The following is a 24,472-nucleotide window of genomic DNA, read 5'->3' as shown; positions in this document are numbered from 1 at the left end:
AAGAAAGAAAGAAAGAAAGAAAGAAAGAAAGAAAGAAAGAAAGAAAGAAAGAAAGAGAGGGAAAAAGCCCCTGTAGAAATGTTTCATTCTGAAGAGCTGGTAAAAGTCTGTGCCCCTATGGTTTTCAAAGTTGCCTTCTAGAAAATTAGTAAGAAAACACTCTTGTGCTCTGTGTTACACAGCGCTGATAGTTGCCACTGACTTTGCTAGATCTGTAAAAGTCAGAGACGGTGAATGTACCGCAAACCAAGGTGATTGTCCATTGATTGTTCAGTTTGCTGCTAACGATGCAAGACTTTTGCCTGGCACTGCTCTTGTAGTCTGCCCTTATGCAAATAGTGACTGTGATTGTGGGCAATGGCAGACGTTATGGAGCTTGCTTAATGAAATAAGCTGGAGATTGTCCTCGATGTGGTAAAACAAGTGAGAAACCAAGTGAAAGATCCTGGATTTTCCGTTTCCGTTAAAATCCATGACGACCTGACAAGAACCATAAATCTTTGCTGGAACAGGAGTGTCCTAGGTTACAGTCCATGGAAGAACAATTGAAGAAAGACACCAACCAAGGCCACTATGGTGCCATTAAAATGATAAAGAAAAATGTGTCTATACGCATAGTTGCCAATGGAGATAGAAGAAGCTTGAAAGAAGCAGAAAATGCATGGCAGATGACTGGGACAGATGGTGCAATGGTTGCAAGAGGACTTTTAGCAAACGGTGCTTGCTGGACACGGAGACCCCGCTGAAATGTATATGGATCTGGGTTCACATCACCCTTGAACTTGGAACTCCTTTTATGTGTTTCCATCAACACTTAATGTACATGATGGGAAAGATAACATCAAGGCAGAAAAAAAGGGTCTTTAATGTTCTGTCAAGTACATCAGTGGTCCTGGGCTACCTTACAGACCATTATGGTGTCTGACTCAGCTTTCTCAGCCATTGTAGTATGTACTTATACCCACCTGGAAACGTATGAGGTTGCACCCTTGTATTTCTTTTAAGTCTTTGATTTTTAGCTTCAGTACAACAGCAGTCGCTGGGGCCAGACATGGTGGCAACATGTCTTTAATTCAAGCACTCAGAAAGCTGAACGAGGAGGTTTGGAAATTCTAGGCCAGCAAGAGTCTCTCTCAAAGAACAAATGGAAGTTTTCCATAATTTAAAAAACTGAGCCCTGGGGCTATGTCTCAGCAATTAAATCACTGGCTGCTCCAGAGAACTGGGGTCCAATTTCCAGCTCCCAAGTGGCTGGTCACTACTGTCTGTAACTTGAGTTCCAGAGGATCCAACACCCTCTTCAGGCCTCCTCAGGCACCAGCCAGGCACAGGCTGGACAGACAAACATGCAGGCAAAACACTCATACACATAAAACTAAAATAAATAAATAAATAAAAATAGCCCCTATACTCCTTCCTCATGGATTCCAGTTCAGTAGATCTTGAGTGAACCCAGGAGTTTTAAAGAATCCAGGAATCTATTTCAGACATCCAATAGTCAAAGATAAAATATTGAAAATTTAATCTTTATGGATGTGGTGTGTGTGTATGTAATTTTTACTAAAGATATTCTGTTTTTAACTTTTTAAAGCACTTTTTTAATATCAAAAAATAGCCAAGTTGGCCTTGCTGCCAACTCTATGAGTCAGTGAACAGAGGTGAGAACTATGGCTGGGTTTTTTCTTTTTCAGTGCCAGTTGCATCTGGCTGAGGGAAAAGTGGCTAGGCCCTCCTGGTTCCCTCTGCTCTTACTCATTGCTATTATAGTCTCAACCAGCTTCAGGGGGCTTCCAGACTTCCACAGATGCCAGGTTAGGAACGGAGGACCCTCAGGGCCCTTAGAGCTCCCTGTTCTGACAGCTGAGGAAATAGAGCCAGCACTCTGGATTCTCCCTAAAGACCTGCTGTTTATTGACATTCCCAGAAGAAAGGACTAGCTGAGTTGAAAACAGCTGATTTGTCTAGGGAGAACAGAGAAGGGGCAGGACTGGCTGGCCCTGGTGACAGCCCTGAAGAGGGGCAGGCAGCTGCCTGATGTCAACACGCACACGCACAACCTGGGTCTGGGCCATAAGATATGCAGGCCCTTAGGCCCCAGCCTTATGCTCTTGGGAGGAGCCCTGTTCCCAGAAGCATGTCCCTGGACACTGCCTTCAGCCTCCTAGTTCACTTCCTGGTTAAGTAAACATCTGTGTTAAATGGCCCAGTTGGGCCCCACCCAGAAGCAGCTTCAGAGGAGAACCTGGGGCGCTGAGTCTGGCAGGCCTCGCCCAGTGAAGACACCATCCATCATCATGAGACACCAAAGCAGAGTGGCCTCTGGGTCCCAGAGTCTGCCTGTTTGGCATTCAGGACGTGCAGAGCTGTCCGTGCCAGGGCTCTCCCTGTCCCTGACGCTCAGAGATGCTAACAATGGTGATGACGACAACCTCAAAAGTCTGGGAGGAGGGCAGCCTCTCCCTTCCATGTCCTTGCAGTGAGCAAGGTGCGCACCCTGTTTTCCAGGTGAGGCAACCAAGGCACGTGACCAGCTGTCCCATGGTCGCACAACCACCCGAAGCCTTGGGGAAGAACCAGACACTAGCCTCTTCTCAGCTCTACGGTGGCTGCCCTGAGGGTCAGGGAGTAGAAGGAGCTGAGTCTAAGGGGACAAGCCTGGCCAGGCCTAGAGTGCCTGCCCCAGCCAGTGCCATGCAGGGACACTCGCCACCTAGAATGAGTACAGGCATGGACAGTTCACTGAGTGCAGATGATCCTCCCCTTACAGTGTGGTGAGATGTTTTGACTTGACAATGGGCTTATTGGGGCATTGAAAGCATTTGTGGTTTGTGTGTTTTTTTTTTTTTAGTTTCATTTAGAGACAGATTTTCCAGGCTGGCCCCAAACTCCTTAGCTCAAGTGATCCTCTTCCTCCGAGACTACAGGTACTTGCCACCACACCTGGCTTACATATACAATGACTCAACAACAGTATCCTGGACTTAAAGTGGGTTTATTAGACATAATCTGGTGTCAGAGGAACATGTGTGCTCAGCCATGATGGCTCTCTGCCAGAGCTTAGACACTGGAACTGGACTGAGGATAGAATCTTGCCTATACAAAGGGTAGGATTCATCTGTGCCTCAGTTTCCATATTTGCAAAAAGAGATGATTGAAGTAGCTGACCTATGAGTACATAGGTCAGGGCTGTACTTAGCAGTTCCTGAGTATTCTACCTGGGAGCTGTTTTGGCCTACAGTAGATATTATTACTTCTGTTGACAGTTGAGGCTCAGAGAGGAAAAAACATCCTCCACAGCTCCAAGGACAGAGCCCAGGACCTAAATCTGGACCTAGGTCTTCTAATAGCAGAGCAGTGACTCTAAACACTGTATGAGGGGTGAATTACTGGACTGAGGGAGACTGAGAGCAGTTTGACTCCTGCCCTCATTTTATAGGGACAGACAGCTTTAGGTCCCCTGCCTACAAAATACCTCTGTCTCTAGACTCTGTGTGTCCCTTAGGCTGCCAAGGCCTGCCCTGGACAGACACATCTTTCCTTATAAGGATTTCCCACCTGCTGAATTCTGTTAGAGTCTCTACCTTGAGAGCCCAACACTGGTCCTGCAGAATCAGATGGGGTGTGAGTTCGTTGGTTCCCAAGGGAGGGAGGAGGCAAGCAAGGGCCAGAGGCTTCCCCAGGACTCTCTGGTGTCTCTCCTGTCCTCACCCTCCAGTTGGAGGCTACAGAGTGCTACAGAAGAGGGACTGACCTAGGTCAGCCTCTACCCTGGTAGGATAACTGTAGGCACTCTAACTTCCAGGAAGTCATTAGGGACCGGCAGCTGGGGAAAGGCTATGTTTATTTGGTGCCTAATTCATGCCAGACACTGTGTCTGATTTTATCAGCATGGGACGTCTGACTGGCAGTGTCTGAAGATATTTTAGGTATCACTGGGGGGTGTTGCTGTCATCTTGCAGACAGGAGCCATGCCTGCTGAAGATTATCCTAAAACACATAGGAAAGTGCCTATGGCAAAAAAACAAAACAAAACAAACAAACAAAAAAATGGCATGGCCCAAGCATTGAGAATGACTTTTGGTGTTCTCTCCGTTAGAATCTGTGATGGTGATATTGTCATCTTGACAGGGTCTAGAATCACCTATGACACACTTCTGGGCATGCCTGTGAGGGACTTTCTAGGTTGGGTTAATTGAGTTGGGAAGATTCACCCCAACTGCAGGAGTCATTATCCCATGGTCTGACATCTTGGTCTGAATAAAAACGAGAAAGTGAGCTGAACTCCAGCACCCATCTCTCTCTGCTTCTTGGCGGATTCAATGTGACCACCTGCCATATCTCCCTGCCAGGATGGACTGATTTCCTGAACTGTGAGCCAAAATAAACCCTTCTTTCTTCAGCTGCTTTCGCCAGGCATTTTGTGAGAGCAGTGAGGAAAGTAAACAATACAGCTTCTCTTGGATGCTACTTCAGGTGTGACCATTGAACACCCCTGAACAAGCCAGAAAATGGGATGAGAAGATGTAGGAAAAGGCATTACAAGAAGAGGGAAAAGTATGTGCAAAGACCCTGAGTCAGGAAGGCATCATCAGAAAGACAAATGTGTGGGATTGGTTGGGTTTTCTCTGTGTTTCAGTTGAAAGACTGAGGCATACATGCTTGCTGAATCCCCACAGAGTGCACGAATTAGATACTTGCATTGCTGTGAGCATTTTACAGAGAAGAGGCCCAAAGAAATGGAATGTCCTGTTCAATGAGCGAGAGTCAGAGGCAAAAGCAGCTGAACTCTAGAGCTGTGTGTTAGCCATACACTGTGCCTGCTGTAGGCAGGCCTCCAATTTCCCAACAAGGATCCCTGGGGTTAGAAACACACAAGGCTTAGCATCTGAGGGCATTTAGAGACTGCTCTCTCTGCACGGGGGAAATTAAGGCTTACCCCCAAAGAAGCACTTGTATAGGGTTGTACTCAAAGGCAGCTGTGGAGCTGAAATTGGAAGCCAGTGTCCTAGCTGAGTGAGCGCTACCCCTCCATGGGCCACCTGTGTGTTCTCTGTACTCACTCTACTTCTTTTTTTTTTTTTTTTTGCCTCTGGACCCGATGACAGCCATGTCAACCATGTCTGGTAGGCATCAGGTTTAGAGCCCCATGGTGGAGCTGCTGGTGGCAGAAGTTCCTAGCATCCTTCCCCCCATCACTCCTGTTTGTGGATAGTCAGTTTATTCCCACATCCCGCTGGTGCAGAAGCTGGGGCTTCCCTGTTGAAGTCAGCCACAAAGAGAATGGGAAGGCAGCATCACTTGCTGTTTCACTGATTCATTCTTTCACACAGAAGAACCATTGTATGCCATGCACTGGTCAAAGGTGGAGTTCATGGTCCTTGTATTCAGGGGAGACAGAACCATCTCTCACGGATAGCAGGCATAAGAAGAGGGTTCCCAGAAAGCACCCTCTTGAGAAGGGGGGCAGCTTAGGCATCTGAGGAAACTTCACGGAGGAGGCCAAACCATGGCAGAAACTTTGGAATTTTGTTTTCTTTGAGGTGTTGGGAATGGAACTCAGAGACAAACCCTAGCCAGCCCATGGCTTGTTGAATCAAAGTCTCATTATTGCAACCCAGACTGGTCTGGAGTTCATGATCCTCCTGCCTCTGTCTCCCAAGTGCTGGGCTTGTAGGTGTGCACCACTGTGTCCAACTACTATGGCTGAATCTTAAGTGTGGTTGGGAGCTGGACAGAGGAAAGAGAAAAGAGTCCTGGTAGGACAGTGTGTGCACAGTGAGCAGAAGAGGACTCCCTAGTACAGATGAGACAGATTGTCGGGACTGGTGGGTGGGGAGCTGGAGCCAAGCTCATACCACCATCAGGGGCATTTACTACGCACCGTGTATGTCAGGCACCACGAGGTGCGTCTGTCCTGCATTCTTCTGGGTTGATACTCTTCATACCCACATGCATAGATGAAGAAACTGAGGTTCAGTGAAGGCGAGCCATTTGCTGAAGGTCGCGAACACTCAGAGCCCCCTCTGACAGCATGGTTACCTTCAGAGCTGTCCTTTCAGCTACAGACCCTGTTTATCGCTTTACCCCCACAGGTTGAGGGACAATCCAGAGCCCTTGTCATCGCTCAGGAGCTGCTGTCTTCAGAGAAGGCGTGAGTACCCCAGTTGCTGCCCACGGCTTATGCACCAAGCCTTACCCCTCTCGGCTTGTCCAGGATGCAGCTAATGCAGCCTCTTTCCTTCCCCAGATATGTGCAGATGCTGCAGCACTTAAACCTGGTGAGTTCATCATTCTGATTGTCTCTAACTAACTAGCTGTCCCTTTACAGGGCAGAAATCAGGGAGCAGGCTGGGGTGACTGTTTTAACAGGCTTGGTGGCTCAGGCCCAGGGCCAGGCTTTTCAGGGAAGCCTGGCCTGCTGATGGATGTACTGGGAAGGATGCCTCCCTGCCTGAATGGGGCGGGAGCTTTGGCAGAGGGCACTGGGAGGGAGTTTGAAGATGGATGGGTATATTCGGGGCAGTTTGTGTGTGTGTTTGTTTCTGTGGTGCTGGGGATGAAACCTAAGGCTTGCAGCATGGCAGGTGAGCATTCTGCCACTGAGCCATGCTCAAACTCCGTGCGTGCACCTTATATTTGGGGCTTATATGGATCATGATGTTTCTGCACAGTGACAGTTTTTCAGGGAATCAAGGAGCTTTCCTAGTAACCCTGGTCTGCCCCTCCCTAGGAGCTCTCTGGCGACAAATACAGGAAGAAATCATTGAGGGTGCAGGGGAATGACCGTTATTACGGGGACTTTGGGTAGGCTTCCTGCAGAAGGTGGCTTCTGTTCAGGCTTAGTCGTAGGAAAGGGTTCACACAGCAAAGTTGAGGGGACTGGGTGTTCACACCCTGTGGCAGCTCTCCCAAATGTCTGAGGGTTCACAGCCTCACAGTTTAGCCTTGATTCTTGATTCTGTAGCTTCTTCTGTTCAGTTTGTAGAATGTCAGGGCCGCCAACAGCCACTGTGGGCATTTGGCAGGTGGTGACACACAGGCTCAGAGGAAGTGACCAGGCCCAGGTCACACAGTGATAGAGCCAAGGCAGACATGGGTTTCCTAACACTCAGCCCACTGTTCTCATGTGTGATCCATTCCTCAGAGCAGAGGACCATTCTTGGTGTGCTGCACCCAACCAAGCCTCTGAGTGAACCAGTTAGCTATCACATCGCTGTGGTGTCCCCCTGTGAGCAAGGGGCAGCCAGGTCTCTGGGTGGAGAACAGAACAGTCCTCTGGTTTTTCATGGAGAGCAGTTTGGGATTCCAGTTCTCTGTGTTCTTAAACCTGAAGTCCCCGGGGCTGAAGTATCCTAGCCCTTCCCCCTTCACTCCTGAAAGGGTGACTCAGCAGGGCAGAGAAGAATGGAGCCCTGAATCCTGCTCTCTTGTCTGCTCCTGCCTGGCGGCCTCGCACGGACTGGGAGCTTTTATTTTACGAGACATCTGTGTGAGTTTGCAGTGCTTCCTGCCAGGTGGAGAGAGGCTAAAGCTGCTAGCAATCCACAGTGCCATCCTGGCCAGGGGAGAGCCAGTAAATCACAGTTCAGAAAGCTGGTGTCTGGACCTGTGCTGCTAAGCAGTTATCTGTGTGGACAGAGGTGGCAGAAGCCTCGCCACATGGCCCCAAGCCAGGGATGCTGGTCTTCAAGTGGACCACAGACTTTAGGATGCAGCACCCCACGCCCCTTACTAAGGTTGGCAAGTTCTCCCTCAGAATTCTCTCCCCTGCTGGAAAGGTTCCCAAGCCATCATGCTGTAGGGATGGGAGGAGGCTTCTGTTTTTCAGGCTTGAGATTCAACCTCATGCTTGACAAATGGTCAGTAGACCTGATGTGGGGTAGATGCAAACTCAAGTCATCCAGGTTGATTCTGACCACTTGGGGACCTGGTTCTGAAAGTCTGTTGACTGGGAATTGTTTTTGTTTTTTTGAATGTTTGTGAAGAAGGACAGAGAAGAGTGTGAGCCTTTAAAGACCAGTGTGGTCCACAAAGCCTACAGCTTCGTTTTGCTGGCCTCTGACAAAGTGCTCTCTTCTGTCTTTCAAGGAGCCCAATCATCAAAGCTTCCCCCATCTTGCATGTCCATCAGTCTCCTACCCGGCCAGATGGCTTTGTCCACTTATCTGCCTGTCATCTCCATAGCACCAAACAGCGTACCCACACAGCCATTCACCACTGTTCACTCACTACTCAGTTATCTATCACCATCTACCCATTGTCTTCCTGCTCCATCCCTCTACCTTTATGCTAGCTACTCACCAATCCATCCTTCCTTTCATTCATCCATCCACCCACCCATCCATGCATCCACCCACCCTCCCCTCCTTTCCCGTATTCACCCTCTCATCCATCCATCTACCCACTCATCTCTTCCTTTATCCATTTATCTACACATTCATTTTACCCTTTTCTCTCTTCCTCATTCATTCATCAATCCATCTGCCTATGGATTCATTCATTCTCCCAGAATACCCCCTTCTCAGTCTCTGACCCCCTGATTCACTCTGTAATATTATAGGCTATTTGGTTGTCATTGTTACCGAAATAGGCCTTGGAGCCCCAAAGATGAAAAAGACCCCATATTTCATCTTGAGTTGGTCTGTGTATGTGTATGACCTACATGCATGTATGTATGCTTGAATGGGTGTAGGCACACATGTATTCATGTGTGTGTGTGTGTGTGCGTGTGTGTGCATGTGTGTGTGTGTGTGTGTGTGTTGTGTGTGTGTGCATGTGTGTGGGCCTAAAGTTGAGTCATTTTCCATCTTTTATTTATTGAGACAGACTCTCACTGAACCTGATGCTTACCAGTTCTGGCTAGTCTTGCTAGCTGATTTGCCCTGGGGGATCCCTTGTCTTCTGCTTCTCAAGTGCTGGGATTTCAGGTGACCGTGGCAGCTGCTGGGCTCTAACATGGGTTCCAGCGATCCAAAGTGTAGTCTTCAAGTTGTGCCACAAGTACTTCACCCATGAGCCATTTCTCTAGCCAGACAGGTTTTATTTTTCGAAAAGAGTGGATGGAGGTGGGGAGAAGGCATACTTATGTCACCCAGCATAAACAGAATTTGCACAGTTGTACTCTGCAGAATATACAGGGGCATGATGGGAACAGGATTTTCACTCTGGAATCCAGGAAGGCTTATAGGAGAGCTGCCAAAGAGGTGGACTTTGGGAGGGATTCTACCAAGTGCAGAAGGTGGGTTGGTTGGCCTGGGCAGGTACGTGGAGCCTGAAGATATGTGAGATGGGGTTGAATGGTGTATCCTCTGTGTGGTTAAATGTGGCTTCACAGAGGCAGGAGGCCAAACCAAGGCTCAGGGAAAGAACCCAAAACCGAGATGGACAGGTTGCAAAGCCCCCACAATGCCAGCTGAGGGCTTTCGCTTTTCCTTGTATGTGATGAGTTGGTGTTTTGAACAGCACTAGTCTTGGTCATCTTTGTTTTTGTTTTTTCATTGAAAAAAAAAAATTTCACCAAGTAGAAGCCTAAAATTTCCCAGGGTCCCCAGGATAGTAGCTGCTGTCAGTCCCCTGGGAGAAGTCCTGGAGCCCAGAAGAACTGATTTCTGGCCATCCACCCCTTGGTACCATCTTATACACTTCCTTGTACTCCAGATTTCCACTCTGCCTCTGGATGCTCTTAAAGTGCTGTGGAGTGCCCTGAAGCCTCTGTGTCTGCTTTTCCATCGGCTCAGTGGTTCTAACACTGGATCGCCAGTGTCTTTTCTTCATTCAGGTCTCAGCCTGGGGGTCGGGGGTCACCAGGGTACAAGTACATGCAGGACTCAGTGATGTAGAGTAGCAGACTACTATGATCACAGACCCTCAGTGAAGTCCCATGCCATCTCCATCTTGCTTTTTCTGTTCCAGAGATTTCCACAAGGCTTGGTAGGGGACTCATCTCTGCTTGGCAACATATGGGCTCTAATCCAGAAGATTCACAGACCATCAGTAACTTGATAGCTGGGTGCTGCAGTCTCCTGTAGGTGTCTACTCTCATACATCTGTGGCCCATGGTAACTACTGTCTGGGGCATCAGCTGGGCCTATGGCCAGCAATCTTATCTATGGCCTCTCCCGTGGTGTCCAAATAGGCGAGTCTGGGCTTCCACCCTGCCAGTGGCTGGGTGCCAAGACTGATTGTCCCAAGAGAAAGCCGGGAGGAAGTGCGTGCCATTTTTATGACCCAGGCTTGGAAGTCACGTAGCGCCACTTCCGCCATATTCCACTAGTGGAGACAGTTATAGAGGTCCACCCAAGTTCAAGGGCAAGGAGCATAATCTCTCCTGCTCGGTGGGAGGATTATCAGGCACACATTGCATAAATATCCTGTAGGAGAGACTGCTGTGGTCCTTTTTGGAGAACATAACTCACCACAGTTGCCTTTTAAAAATGATGTTGTGTCTCGTGGGAACTGTGTTTGACGTCTAGTAACAAAACTTCAAATATGGCAGCTTAAATAACTTGGGGATTTTATCCTTGTGTGGAGTAAATCCAGAAGGAGGAGCTCTAGGTCAACGCCGAAGGCTCTTCTATGTCTCAGAAACTGCATGCATTTCAAGGGTTCCTCCTTGTGAACACGGATAGCTGCTCTAGCCCTAACCTTCCTGTCCATATCTCAGGCAGAAAGAAAAGAAAGAATAAAAGCCAAAGCTTCTGACTCCCAGCTGGAGTTGATTCCCTTGAAGATGCCTAGGGTGCGACTAGTCAGCTCCTCCCCCTTGCTTGTCACTGCTGGCTTCAGGGGGGAAGCCGAAGCAAATAGTCAGTGGTCAAAGCTAAGCATGACTCACTGGCTCTGCTTCTTTGTGTTCATTCTGGAGCTCAGGTGGGGAGGAGGCAGGGAACAGTACATAGCTGATCTGTTATCTGACAGTGGGGAATTCTCAGCCCTGTGGTAGCAAGCTTGGGTTGTACCCCCTGGGTGCAGGGCATAGGCATTCCTCAGCTCTTGTCAGTGACTGGTGTGAGAGCTCCTGGACCAGTGTATTTAATTGAGACCTTTTACCCTTAAGGTCACCACTCCTGTTGCTGCCTCTACCACCACTCCCTTATATTTGGCCACTCCCACTGCCCCTTCCAACAGCATCTCTGCTGACGCTCCTGCAGGTGGTGTGCAGCTCTAGGATCTGCTGCCAGCCCTGTGGCTTTCTCTCTTCTGCTGCCTTTGAAGCCCAAAGCCATGGCTGCCTTCAGAGCACCAGCATTTCTGGGGCTCAGCCTCACAGCTTCCCTGTGGCTATGGGCACTACTGCTGGCTGGGTACTGCCTCTCTGTGCCTTACAGGTGGGAGCATCACGGGAGGGCTTTTCTAGTGGCTCTCTAGTGACCTGGGAGGTCTGTTCCATAGCCAAGCCTGTTTCTATAGCACCGATCACAGCGGACCTTCATGTAAACGAAGCATTGCGCTTACACCAGACACACAGCTGTGTTTCTTTTACACCTGCCACAGCAGCTCCTAAACCCAGGGAAGGATCTCAGTCTCTGGTATGCTAGGAAATGGTTCAGGCTCTGAGAGCATTCATGAGGCTTGTAATTAAGAAAGTCCTCGGTAAACTTCAAGACTATTGTGGCTGGGGCTTCATGTTCACGAGCACAACTCTTGTAGCCACGATTATCCCCTGCCTTCCTCATGGTGTGTGTGGGGTGCTTGGTGCTTGAAAGGCTGGCAGTTTGACCAACAGCTCTCTGATCAAGGCAGCCAGAACACTGGGAAAGATCTCACTGCTAATCAAGGAGTCAAATAGTCCATCTCCCAACATTTCATTTGTTTATAGGAAAATAAACATCAATAGTATTTAAACTATGAATGTGTTGCAAGCATGGTTTCAACCATGTTTGCTTTGCTCTCAACAATGCTCACCTCCTGCCCAGCACCCCAAGGGTGCTTAATCTGTCTCATCCCCATGGCAGTAGCTTAACAGAGACCTTCTGAGCCACAGGCTCCCCACAGCTACCTCCTTTCTCTCACTCTGCCCCACAGCCACAGTAACGACAAGGGACTCAAAGGGCAGGTGAACAGACCTCCCTCTCCTGTGCTGTCTCACACTTCATCCTATTGTCCCTGATGCCTTCCTGGCTGGCAGTTCCCCACACCCCGTGCCCTTGTTGACCCATTACAGTAGGTTTCATTTCATAGGCTTTCAGAATTCTTTCTAACTTGAGCCCTCCTTCATAGCAGGGTATTGTTTGGCTTCCTCCTGTTTGTGGTTCCCCAGACTCCTGCTGCTGCTCATTTCCTGGTTCTGTGGTGGGAAGATGCATTTCTCTGGCCGTCTGAGATGAATTGGGACTTGCAATAGCACGAGACCACCATGGGCTGGGGACTGCACCATTTGTGCTTGGTTCAGGTGTGACCTCTGCTCTCGTCTCTCTTTAGGCACTGTGTTGCTTGGGTCCTCTGAGGTCAGTGCATTTATGAGTTTACTCCTCTTGCTGGGCATCTGTCTCCTGTTCTCTCTCATGGAGAATGGAAAGGCCCGAGAGGAAGCAATGCCTAGAGGGAACCCCATGAACACAGGGTAGGGACACTCTGAAGTGTCCAGCCTAGATTTCCAGGTATAGGAGAAGGACTCTCAGAGGAAGGTGTGCCCAGTAGCCAGTGACAGAAGGCTTATACTGCAGCATGATCAGCATGTGCACAGGCCCCAAGGCCAGTTAGGGGGAGCATGTTTGGGAATTGAGAGAGATTCAGCCAGGTGGAGGATGAGAAAGCTGAGTTCAGCAGAGAAGGAAAGAGGTAGAGAGCCTCTTGCCATATGAGTCTTGATCCCCAGTATCTGAGAAGCTGCTGGTGACTCTAGAAAGAAGTGCTGTGGCATGCTGGGCAAGGCCACCAACCATGTGCCCTTGGTGATGAGCTATGTGGTAAGGGGCTGGGCATATCTCAGGTAGTAGGGGGATGGGGCTCTGCAGTGGCCATGTGAGCACAGCAGACATTGTGTAAGGTAAAGGACTCCAGAAGAAGGCCCAAGCATGGTAGGCACCAGACATGCCTGGAGACGTGGGCATGTTCTCTGTGGGGAAGCAGTGGGTAAGGCAGAGCTTGGGTACCCTGGGCAGGATGGAGGTTTTGACTAATGCCACAAGGAGATATGTGATTAAGGATTTGTGTGTTCCCAACTGAGAACACTGTCCCCTCTCCCAGATGGTGGGAACTGCTCTGAAACATTTGTAACCTCCTGAGTGGGACTGACCTCTCAGATGATCCTCTCAGAGTGGTCAAGGCAAACTAGGTCAGCACATTGATGAGTTTATTTATCAGAACGTGACACTGTCTGCCCCACCCATCCCCCATTTGTTCACCCAGCCTGCTCCTCCTCCTCCTCAGACCATTCAGTGTCCAAGGTGACAGGATCAGTGACTGCTGTGTGCCAACCCTTCACACACTGTCCCATTTGATTGTGCATTTTATATGCTTAAGAGATAGCAGGCCCAGACATTGCATCTCAGTGAAGATGAGTGACTTTCCCTGGGTCACACAGCTAGGGTGAAGCAGTGCCAGGGTTTTCTGACTATAGAGCCCTGGGAGGGAAAGTTGGCTCACCAGGGGACACTGTGACCTGGAGGAGGAGTGTCAGGGAGGACTTTTTGAGAAGATGCGTCTTCCTCAGCAGAAAACAGAGACAAACCTGAGGGGAAAACTCCTGAGGGGAGGGTGTGGAGACATTGAGCCACTTAGGAAGTCTCTTCATGTCATATGTCAGCTCTCTCAAAGGGACTCAGAGCCCTGATGACTCAGGTGGGCAGGCATAGAGGACAAAATTAAGGAAGGATGCCCCAGTGAGGTTGAGTGACAGTGGGAAGTTCTAGGGACCGAAGGTTAACCCAGACAACCTCCTCAACTGACTTTGGCTCTCTCCTACTCATTTTGTCCTCCTGCCCATGGACACCATGAGGAAATTTTTGTTACTTTCATTGTTGTTATTTTGAGACAGGATCTCACTATGTTACTCAAACTGTTCTTGAACTCATGATCCTCCTACCTCCCAATGTGTGCTCCCAAATGTGTTTTAACTGATCAGGAAGGACCGTCCACCTATCTTCTGAGTCTTGCTGTCTGCCCAAGGTATAATGAATTCACTGACATCTTGGGAGTCTCAGGCAATACACATTTTAGCTCAGCAGGGGATTGTGATTGCTCTTTCCCTGGTTAGCAAGAAATGAAGAGGGGGTGTCACAGGAAGATCCATGGATAAGGCCTGGGCCTGGGCCTGGGCGGGTGCTATTGCCGTCTGTGTGTTCTTGCTGCCCTTCTTCCATGATCATGATCTCTGTGGTAGTAGATGACCCCGGGATGGTATGGAAAAAATAAAGTGGGATATTCCAATGTGGTCCCAATCCCCCAGGGAACTCAGAGAATTGTTTGCCTTTAAAAATATTCTTGCCTGTACTTAGTGAATTAATCTTAACAATAGAGCTTGTGTATGTGTGTATAACAGACAGACAGACAGACACAACTTTCATCATCCAAGAAGATTTCTGTCCCTGCCAATGATAGAGGTCATTAGGGTCTGTGCATTCGTGCTCCTACCGTTCCAGTTTGTATTTTCTGTAAATGTGCCTGCTCTGGGTATGTAATTTCAATGGAATCATAAGCTATGGTCTTTGTGGTTGACTTCTTCACCCTAGCATATGCTGTCAAAGTTCACCCATCTTTGCCTGTATTGGTACTTCATCCATTTGAGCCTGAGTAATAGTCCTCTGTGGATGCACCGCAGCCAGAGGATGGCTATTTGGGTTCTTACTTGTTGTGTGTAATGGTAAGCTGCAGGAAGCATGTGAGTCTGCAGTTCTCTTGAGCTTGCTCCTAGAAGTACAGCTGCTGAGTCTCTGTAATCTTTTGAGGAGGCCACATGATTTTTTTTTCCTAGAGTCTATTTCCATTCACCCTGGGTAAAGAGGGCAACAATAGACCAAAGAAATGATTTCATCATCCAAGTCCTCAAGTCCTGCTTAATGAACCAGTGATTCGTTGGAGTGACTTAGAGGAGCATGGCTGACTCAAGATCAGCTGCATCACTAAACACTTCCGCTTAAGCATGGGTGATGGATGACTGTCGGAAGCTGCTTCACCAGTCTCCTGTGCAGCTTGCAGGCAACTCTACTGCTGAAGTCTCCGCTCCCTGTCAGTCATACAGCTTTCATGTGACTTATATAACCTCTCTTCTGCTTTCTTGGGTGTCCTGAGTCTTTGTTTTTTGGGTTTCAAGAGCTTTATGAGCCTACTGCAGAAGGGGGTGGGCTCAGTGCAGGGCATGCAGGTAAGCACCGTTACCCCACAGGGCTCTGCATTCTTTACTGCTTACAACACCATCACTATGAGCCTGTGACAGCTGGCCTGGCAGGTATGGGTTTCGTTTTGTGCAGAGCATCATTTCTTGAGCTTCATGACCATCTGTGTATGACTCTTTGGAGACTTGTCTTTTGAGGATTTTCGTCCAGTTTTCTGCTGGGTGTTTAGTCCTTTTTTCTTGTAAGCCTGTAAATAGGTCTATTACCAAACATATGATTTACAAACATTTTCTCTTGTGCTTTAGGTCTTCTTTACTCACTTTTCAAGTTCCATCATCCCATCCATGCTCCACTACTGAGCTATGACCCAGTCCTTATCTTTAGTCTCTTGATACTTTCCTTTGAAGCACAAACATTTTTTTTAACTTTGGTGTCGTCATACTTTATCTGTTCTTTTGCTGCATGTGTGTTTGGAGCCTTGTCGGGAAGGTCCACTCACTGCTGTGCACTCTGTAAGTTGAACAGTTTCATTCTGAAGTCCTTGGACTGGGTGGAGATGGCTCTCATGTGGCATAAATAACTCAGAGCAAGCTTTCCACATACGGCTCTTCAGCTGCCCAGAATCTTGTAGGACTGAGCTCACCTGGTGGGTCCTCCATGATGCTCCCTTGATCAGTGTTTCTATCTTTACAACTCACAGTGAATTGTGAAGTCATCCAACGTGAGTCTCAGAGCTGGGTATGGTGTGCACACCTCTAATCTCAGCACGCGGGAGACAGAAGCAGGATTGCTAGTACTGTACGAGACAGTGCTACACAAGGACCTTGCTTTAATAGCAACAGCAAAAGCATGTCTCCCCCCAACTTTCTCCCTCCACATTGTATTAGCTGACATGAGTCCATGAGTTTTACAACTGGCTCAGCATTTTCTGCCTATAAAATGGAAACCGGGATGCTGATAGAGGCTGGGATGAAAGTGTCAATTGGCAGCGAGCAGAAATCAGGGCAGTAGTCATGAGTGTGTATGTGTGGGGGGTCCGTCTCTGTATGCTGTTAGGGCCTGGCTCATTTCTTTCGATGGTGTTTTGTGTTTTCAGAGTTCAACTTTGGAGCTGTTTCTGTGAAATTTATTTTTAAATACTTTATTCTCTTTCATATAATTTACATTGTAAATTATTTTCTTGACCTGTTATTAAAAACGAAAACAAAGAAACAAGCAAAAAGGCAAGAATAGCATGATGCACTTGACAGCCATTCCCTTTATGCTCACACACCTCCCACTGTGTAGCGTAATCCTCATGGTTTTCTGCACTGTTAGTTTTTTTGGTGGCCAGCTTAGAAGGATGGCCTACTCCACAGAAGATAGTCTTCAAGACGCGTAGTGTTCTCCAGTGATTGGGTAGGCCAAGCGAAACTGTGTTCCTAGCTTACAGCCTGCCTAGACCCCATTTATATAGGTGGGACATGGCTGAGGACAGTGTGAGATTGGCCTCGTGGAATTCCAGAGTCTGCTTGACTTAGCAGACGTCTGCATTTGACTACTGTCTTAGTTACTGTTCTGTTGCTGTGAGAAGACACCATGCCCAAGACAACTTATGAGAGAAAACATTTAATTGGGGTCTTTCTTAGAGTTTTAGAGGGTTAATTCATTAATATCATGGCAGTGAATGTGGCAGCAAGCAGCCAGGCATGGTTCTGGAGAAGTAGCTGAGAGTTCACATCCTGATCCTCAGACAGCAGGCAGAGAGAGAGAAAGACTGTGTCTGGTGTGGCCTTTTGAAACCTCAAAGCCCATGCCCAGTAAGACCCTTCCTCCAGCAAGGCCACATCTACTCCAACAAGGCCACGCCTCTTCACCTTTCTCAAACAGTTCTACTCTCTGGTGACTCAGCATGTGAATCTATGAGCCTATGTGGGCCATTCTCATTCAAACCACCACAACTAGTCACCAGGACATCATAGCCACGAGCTCTCCCATCTGGTGCGTACAGTGCGGTGCCACTGAGAAGCCAGCAGTGTGTTTGGAGAAGGGGCCTAAGAGAAGGTCCTCACTCTCACCACCAGCAAACCAAGGTTGGTTCCTACGAGTTCTGTGAGTTCTGAGCTCCCAGAGGCAGAGGAGGGTCTGCCACTTGGACCTGTCCATCAGGTGCCCTGGGCTTCTTAGGGCTGGAGACCCGTGTGTCAGCCTCCTTCTTGACTATTGGCAACTTACTTCCTCTGTCTGAGATAGCCATCAAGTGAAAGATTTGGAGATATGGAAAGAACTTGAAATCAGGCAGACATGAGCTCAAGAATGGAGAGAATGAGAATACAGTGTGAGACATACGGCTTTTAGGGTGTGTGCTCAGTGAATGCCAGCTGGGTGCTGGAGATGCTGATGGAAGACGGAAAACAAAACCCCAAAACACAGCAGAAGAAGGTGTTTGTATCACCATCTGGAAGTAGAGATAGTTGGAGTCCAGAGATGCAGGGGTCATCTGTGGTCATACAAAAGTGCCTTTCTGGGTAGATATGGGCCTGAACATCTTCTTTAGGCCTTGACTTACAGAGTCAAGGTTAGAGGTTAAAGCAGATTACAGCAGGAAATTCACAAATCATTTGGAGTAGAGTGGTCCTTGGTCTGTCCCTAGAGCACCATCCCGCTGCAGCCCTCCGTGCACACTCACATACACACGTGTACAACACATGTACTCATCCTCATACAGTCTCATAACTAAGACCATCTTCAATCTCAGCTGTTCTCCTGCCCCAGGGTCTTTGTACATGCCGCCCCTGCCCCCATCAGCATTCCTACTCTCATCTCGGTGTAGGTACTGCCTCTCCAGCAGCCTTTACCAAGCCTGATCCCCTACTTCTGGCTTGCTCTAGGCCCCAATTCTGCTCCATGTCATATATGTCTCCCTATCTTTTTGTTTGTTTGTTTTTCAAGACAGGGTGTCACTGTGTAACCTTAGCTATCTTGGAACTCTCTCTGTTGAGATCAGGCTGGCCTCAAACTCACAGAGATCTGCCTGCCTTTGCCTCCTAAATACTGGGATTAAAGGTGTGTGCCACCATCACCTGGCTCCCCTGTCTTTTTTTTTTAATCACAAATTCTTTGTAGGCAGAATTACATGTCTCTACTTCCCTCTGTCTTTGGGATTTGCCTCAAGTCAAACACTTAGAATATATGAGAAATGCTTGCTGAATGCTTAAGATGAGGTTTCTGTCATGCCATTCTCCCTGGGGATGGATACTGAGATCCTGTGGTGATGCCCAGTGATGGGGTAAGCAGGAAACTTTCCTTAGGTGATGGCCAGTGCAGCAGGCACTCCCTGATTCTATTAAGAACAGGTGTGAACATATTTGAGCAAGTGTCCTTGTGGTATGGTGGAGCATCCTTTGGGTTTATGCCCAGAAGTGGTATAGCTGGGTCTTGACGTAGAGCTGTTCTCAATTTTCTAAGAAAGCGCCAGACTGATTTCCAAAGTATAACTATGTTCATAGTGGTTTTATTCATAATAGCCAGAAACTAGAAGTAATTCAGATATCCCTCAACCAAAGAATGTATAAAGAAACTGTGGTACATCTACACAATGGAATACTATTCAGCTATTAAAAACAAGGACACTATAAAATTTTCAGGCAATGGATGGATCTGGAAAAGATCATCCTGAGTGAGGCAACCCAGCTCCAGAAAGACAAGCATGGTATGTACTCACTTATAAGCAGGTATTAGCCATATAATACAGCATAACCATACTATAATCCACAGACCTTAAAAAGCTAAGTAACAAGGAGGACCCTAGGGAGGATGCTTAATTCTCATTCAGAAGGGCAAATAGAATAGAAAGCAGAAGTAGTTGAACAGAGAGAACAGGAGCTTACCATAGATGTCCTCTGAAAGACTCCACCCAACAGGGATATAAGCAGATGCTGAGACGTACAGCCAAAATTTGGGCAAAGGCACAGGGAGTCTTATGAAAGAGTAGAGGGATAGAAGGACCCAGAGGAGACAGGAGCCCTACAAGAAGACCAACAGAGCCACCAAATCTGGGCCCAGGATAGGGGAGCATGCAGAGACTGATGCACCAACCGAGGACCATGCATGGAGAGGACGTAGGCCCCTTGCTCAGATGTAGCCCACAGGCATCTCAGTCTCCATGTAGGTTCCCTAGTAAGGGGAGCAAGGGCTGTCTCTGAAATGGACTCTGTTGACTTCTCCTCCATCACTTCCCCCCTGGCAGGGTGGGCTTCCCAGGCCACAGAGGAAAAGAATGCAGCCAGTCCTGATGAGATTTAATAAGCTGGGGTCAGTTGGTAGAAGAGGAAGGCTCCCCCTTTCTGAGGACTAGGGGATGGGAATGGCAGGGGAGAAGGAGGGAGGGTGGGATCAGGATAAGACTAGGGAGGGGGCTATGATCGGAACATAAAGTGAATAAATAAATAAAAATTAAAAAAAAAGAACAGGTGTGAGTGGATTGTGATTGTGCTCCAGGTTTAGGAGCATTGTCTTGCTGATGGCTGTCCTGTTCTGCAGATGTCCATCTTGTACTGCAGGAGGCTACCCTTCATCCTGGGGCTGATTAATTACCTTGCAGGAAAAGATTACAGAACCATTAACACTGATGCTCCCCAGAGGATGCTGTGCATGCCCCTGTCTGTCTGCAGTTGCTGCTTCTGTTCTCTCCATCCCTCTTGGCTCTCCAGCCACTCTCTCCTTGTCCTTCCTCTCTTTGTCCCCACCATGTGGTGCTTTGGGGTGAGGGGCTCACAGTGGACCCTGACCATGGCTCTCCTAGACTCATTCTCCTTTCCTGCTAAATAGCAGTTGTGTGGTTCCCCACAGGGTATGGGGCTCCTCCCACTTATGGTATGAGGGTATAAGATACTCCTACAGAGAGTACTTCTGGACTCTCAGAAAACATATCTTATATGCTCTAAACACAGACCATCTGACGTATCACAGATGTGGGGTCCCTCAATCTGCAGGGGCCACCTTCCAAGCCCCAGTGGAAACCCGAAACTTTACAGGGCAACCACCCTATCCAAACTGCTTGTTCCTGCACTTGTGCCCCATGATGTCATAGTTAGCATCAGTTGTCAGCCTGTCATACCTGGGGAGACAGAATCTCAACTGAGGAATTGCCTTCTTCAGATTGGCCTATGGGCCAGTCTGTGTGCCACTTTCTTGATTAATGATTGATGTGGGAGGGTCCAGCCCACTCTAGGCAGGTTGCTGGGAGTATATAAGAAAGCCGTCTAAGTGAACCACAAAGAGCAAGCCAGTAAGCAGCATTCCTCCCTGGCCTCCAGTTTTCTTCCCCAGGTTCCTGCCCTAATTTTCCTAGATGATGGACTGCAAGCTGTACATTGAAATAAGCCCTTTCTTCCTCACATTGCTTTTGATCATGGTTCTATCACAATAATAGAAAGCAAACTAGAACAGATGACAAAGCCTGGTCCTCAAATCATTCATGGGAAGAGACAGAAGCAGCTAATGCTAAAATAATGTTTTAACCATGGCCCATTCTGTCTTCACCTGTGTCTAGCTTGTTCTCTCAGCAACCTCTCTCTGTTAAAAAAAATAACCCTCTCTCTCTCTTTCTTTCTCTTACACACACACACACACACACACACACACACACACACACACACACTGCTCTTAAGTAACTCTCTTTCTTGTCCTGTTCTTATGAGAGTTGGGCGAATCCTATCTCTGATTCATTCTGTCAAATCTTTCTCTGATTTGTCACTTTGTCTGCCTCTCAATTAGAGATCACTTTCAAACACGGCTGCTTCCTTCTACAAACTATCCTTACCTTCCTTGTTTGGGGTTTAAAATGTGTCCTAGGGTGTATCTGGATTTCAGTCAGATCATATTGTAATCTAAAGTGTATCTTATGCCCAGCTGGATTACATAGACCTAGAAGGTCTTTGGATGTGATCCCTTGCCAAAGCAGCAATATTGCTGGATTAGAATTCCTCTACAATGTCCTTTGAGAAAAGCTATTGAGTTTCACCCTGCCCACTCTTTCTTACGATACTGTGAGCTAATGCCTGTGTGCTGAGCTAAGGGAAGAAAATGACAAAGGCTGGTGTCAGGCCCCTTCTTACCTTGGGCTAGACAAGAAGAGAAGTCAGGAATAGGACTGCACAAGTGGCCCTACAGTCTCCTCTTTGGCCTCTGTGAGTTTCCACTTTGGTTCTCCTGTACTTTGAGTCACAGGCACCTGCTGTGACTTTTCCATTTCTTTCTTTCTTTTTTCTTTCCTTCCTTCTCTTCCTCCTCCTTTTTTTTTGTGTGTGGGTCCCATGTAGCCTAAACTGACCTCAAACTCTACATAGCCCAAGATAACGTTGAACCTCTGACCTACTGTGTCTTTTACTTTTAAAATTTTAATATTGTACTTTTATGTGTGTTTATGTGTGTGTGTAAGTGTATGAATGTGCATGTGTGCATACACACTCTTGTCACTGTATGCGTGTGGAGATTAGAGGATAACTAATAAAAGTCTGTTTTCTTCTTCCAATCTGTGGGTCTCAGAGATTGAACTCATCATGCTTGGCAGCAAATATCTTAACCCACTTAGCCATCTCATTGGTTCTGTTGTGGCTTTTTAAAGCTCTTTTTTAAAACAACATAGCATTTGCGCTTCTTCCAAGGTGGAGAAGTAGAAAGCATGGACTTTGTCAGAGAAGGAATCACTGACCGATCCCCAGTCTTGTAAAAGAAGGGCACCAGCCAAGTCACCATGGCATGGCACTTTTCTGTGTGAATAATAGTGAAGACAGCCTTGTAACAAGCGGGTACAAGCTAGCCTTCCTGGTCCACAGGTGACAGTGTGGAGCCGATGACACTGGCCTCAGCTCTTGCAGCTGCCTCTGTACAGGTCAGGGCTTAGGAGCCTCAAGAGCCCTCCCTGCCCCGTGCATAACAGGCCTCTGGGGTTGCAGGATTTCCATGGAGCCGTCCTGAGGGCCTTGGAGAACATAGAGCAAGAGGGCAGAGAGCCACTGGCCCAGGAGGAGCTGCGGCAGGGCCTGCGGGAGCTCCCAGCTATCTGTGACCTTCACCAGGGCATCCTGGAGAACCTGGAGCAGAGGCTGGGGGATTGGTGAGCAGCCTGGGGTCCCATACCCCACTTATGCCACCTAGGGGTGGGGGGAACAGACGAAAACCTCCACAAGTACAAAATGCTGTCGCCGGGTGACAAACAGGGAGCCCAGGAAGAGGGGGTAAGTTGTGTACCCCAAGTGAAGTAGCCTCCAGAACCCCTCCTCTTACCCTTTGCTTGTCTCAGCGCTGACTTCTCACTGCCTTGTCCTCTCTCCCTAGCAGTGGGGAGGGCCAGCAGCAGGTGGCCGACATCTTCCTGGCCTGTGAGCAGGAGTTTGAACATCACGCTGCATTCATCCTGCAGTTTGACAGGTGCCTGGGGCTGCTCGCTCAGAGCTGCCTGCTATCACCCCGGCTGGCCACCACCGTCCGGGAATTTGAGGTGGGTCTCCAGGTCCTTAGAGACCCTGATGTAAGGATGTAGTGGGGGCTGGGCAGGGGAGAGACTTAATGGAAGGAAATGAGATGTATGGGTGAACTGAGCTGGGCAGCAGATAGGGAGACCCAGAAAAGCCTGCCAAACAGGAGGGGAACCAGAGCAGAATGATCCTTGCTGGGCAGCAGATGTTTAGGCTACAGGAAAAAAAAAAATCTTAGAACTAGTTCTCCAATCTCTATCAGCCAAGCTGGGGCCCAGCCAGAGAATAATCAAGGAAATGGTCAGCACTGGCCACAAACTGGAAACCTAGCTCTTGGGAGGGCAGAAGGAGCTTACTTCTGTGACTAATGTTGGGGCGGCACAGGGCCTCGGAGAAGTGAGTTACTGACCATGACCATGAATCTGGAGGGATGATCCAAGAGGGCTTCCTGTTGGAAGACAGCCTGGGTCTGACGACATGGGAGATTGCAGCTGGTCAGAAAGCAGGATGGGGTGGACCTGTGGATGGTGGGGTCTCTGATGGCTTCTCTCTTCCCCTCTCCAAAGCAGCAGAGCTCACAAGGGGGCGGCCAGAGCATGAAGCATCGCATGCTGCGTGTAGTCCAGCGCCTCTTCCAGTACCAAGTGTTGCTCACTGGTGAGCCATATGGGTTCCGGTGCGCTGAGGCGGGTAGCATGGGAACGAGGGCTTCACTTCCTGTGTGTTAGCAGGTGTGGGGAAGATGGCACAGCTCCAGAGCCACAGGGCCCCACAGGGTCACTTACACTGCCACCACCACCACCCTCCTGCCACCTTGGAAACCTTGCTTCAGTGGCTCCTCCTGTCCCCAAACACAGAAACCTAGTGACATTCTCATTGTGCATTTCCTAAATCAGCTGACATCTTGCAAAAGCTGCCTTCCTAGGTGGGGATAATGGATGTCTTCCACCTCAGGCTTTCTGACACCCTTGTAGCTTGACTGTGTACGACTTTTTCCTTTTTTTTTTTTTAAGATTTATTTATTATTTATACAGCATTCTGCCTGCGTGTGTGCCTACACACAAGAAGGCACCAGATCTTATTATAGATGGTTGTGAGCCACCATGTGGTTGCTGGGAATTGAACTAAGGGACTTTTAGAAGAACAGTGAGTGTTCTTAACCTCTGAGCCATCTCTCCAGTCCTGCATACTACTTCTTGAGGCCAGAGTTTCTCAGCTCTGTGACATGCTTTCCAGCCTCCTGTGTAACTTCTGCCCTTTTGCTTCTCTGGCTGCCTCTTCTCTTTGGCCTACCAGTGTGTCACTGTCTTAGTCACTATTCTGTTGCTGTGAAGAGACGCCACAGCCAAGGCAGCTCTTATAAGAAAAAGCATTTAATTGGGGGCCAGTTTACAGTTTCAGAGCTTTAGTCCATTGTCATCATGGCAGGAAGCCTGGGGCAGGCATGGCAGATATGGTGCTGAAGGAGCTGAGAGCTTGAGATCAGAGAGTTACTGATCTACAAATAGGCAGATAGGCTAGGCAGGCAGACAGAGAGACACTTGTCCTGGCATGGACTTTTGAACCATCAAAGTTCACCTCCTCCAGCAAGGCCACACCTACCCCAGCAAGCCCAAACCTTGGAGTCCTTTTAATCCTTCTCAAATAGTGCCACTCTCTGGTGACTAAGCATTCAAACCCACAAGGCTATGGGAGAAATCCTCACTCAAACCATTACAGTGACCTCCCAGGACCCAG

At 48.4% G+C, this 24,472-nt stretch overlaps 1 protein-coding gene and 1 pseudogene across 4 annotated transcripts in view; both read left to right on the top strand.

Moving 5' to 3' along the window:
- Positions 1–925, top strand: part of LOC129692252 (tRNA-dihydrouridine(20a/20b) synthase [NAD(P)+]-like) — a 1,016-nt pseudogene extending 91 nt beyond the window's left edge.
- The window catches only part of Fgd5 (FYVE, RhoGEF and PH domain containing 5), a 164,012-nt gene that overhangs the window by 114,734 nt on the left and 24,806 nt on the right, over positions 1–24,472 (top strand). For 3 of the 4 annotated variants that reach the window (XM_055628544.1, XM_055628545.1, XM_055628543.1), the window contains exons 4-8: positions 6,093–6,151; positions 6,248–6,278; positions 22,214–22,374; positions 22,596–22,758; positions 23,305–23,392. In XM_055628544.1, coding sequence (XP_055484519.1) covers positions 6,093–6,151; positions 6,248–6,278; positions 22,214–22,374; positions 22,596–22,758; positions 23,305–23,392 — 502 coding nt within the window. The remainder of the gene's footprint in view (positions 1–6,092; positions 6,152–6,247; positions 6,279–22,213; positions 22,375–22,595; positions 22,759–23,304; positions 23,393–24,472) is intronic. The other variant, XM_055628546.1, reaches the window with a different exon arrangement.

This window comes from Psammomys obesus, unplaced genomic scaffold, assembly GCF_907164565.1.
Source record: "Psammomys obesus unplaced genomic scaffold, mPsaObe1.curated_primary_1811, whole genome shotgun sequence".
Lineage (NCBI taxonomy): Eukaryota > Metazoa > Chordata > Mammalia > Rodentia > Muridae > Psammomys > Psammomys obesus.
The sequence above is the reverse complement of the archived record's forward strand: the minus strand, read 5'-3'. Positions and strand labels throughout refer to the sequence as shown.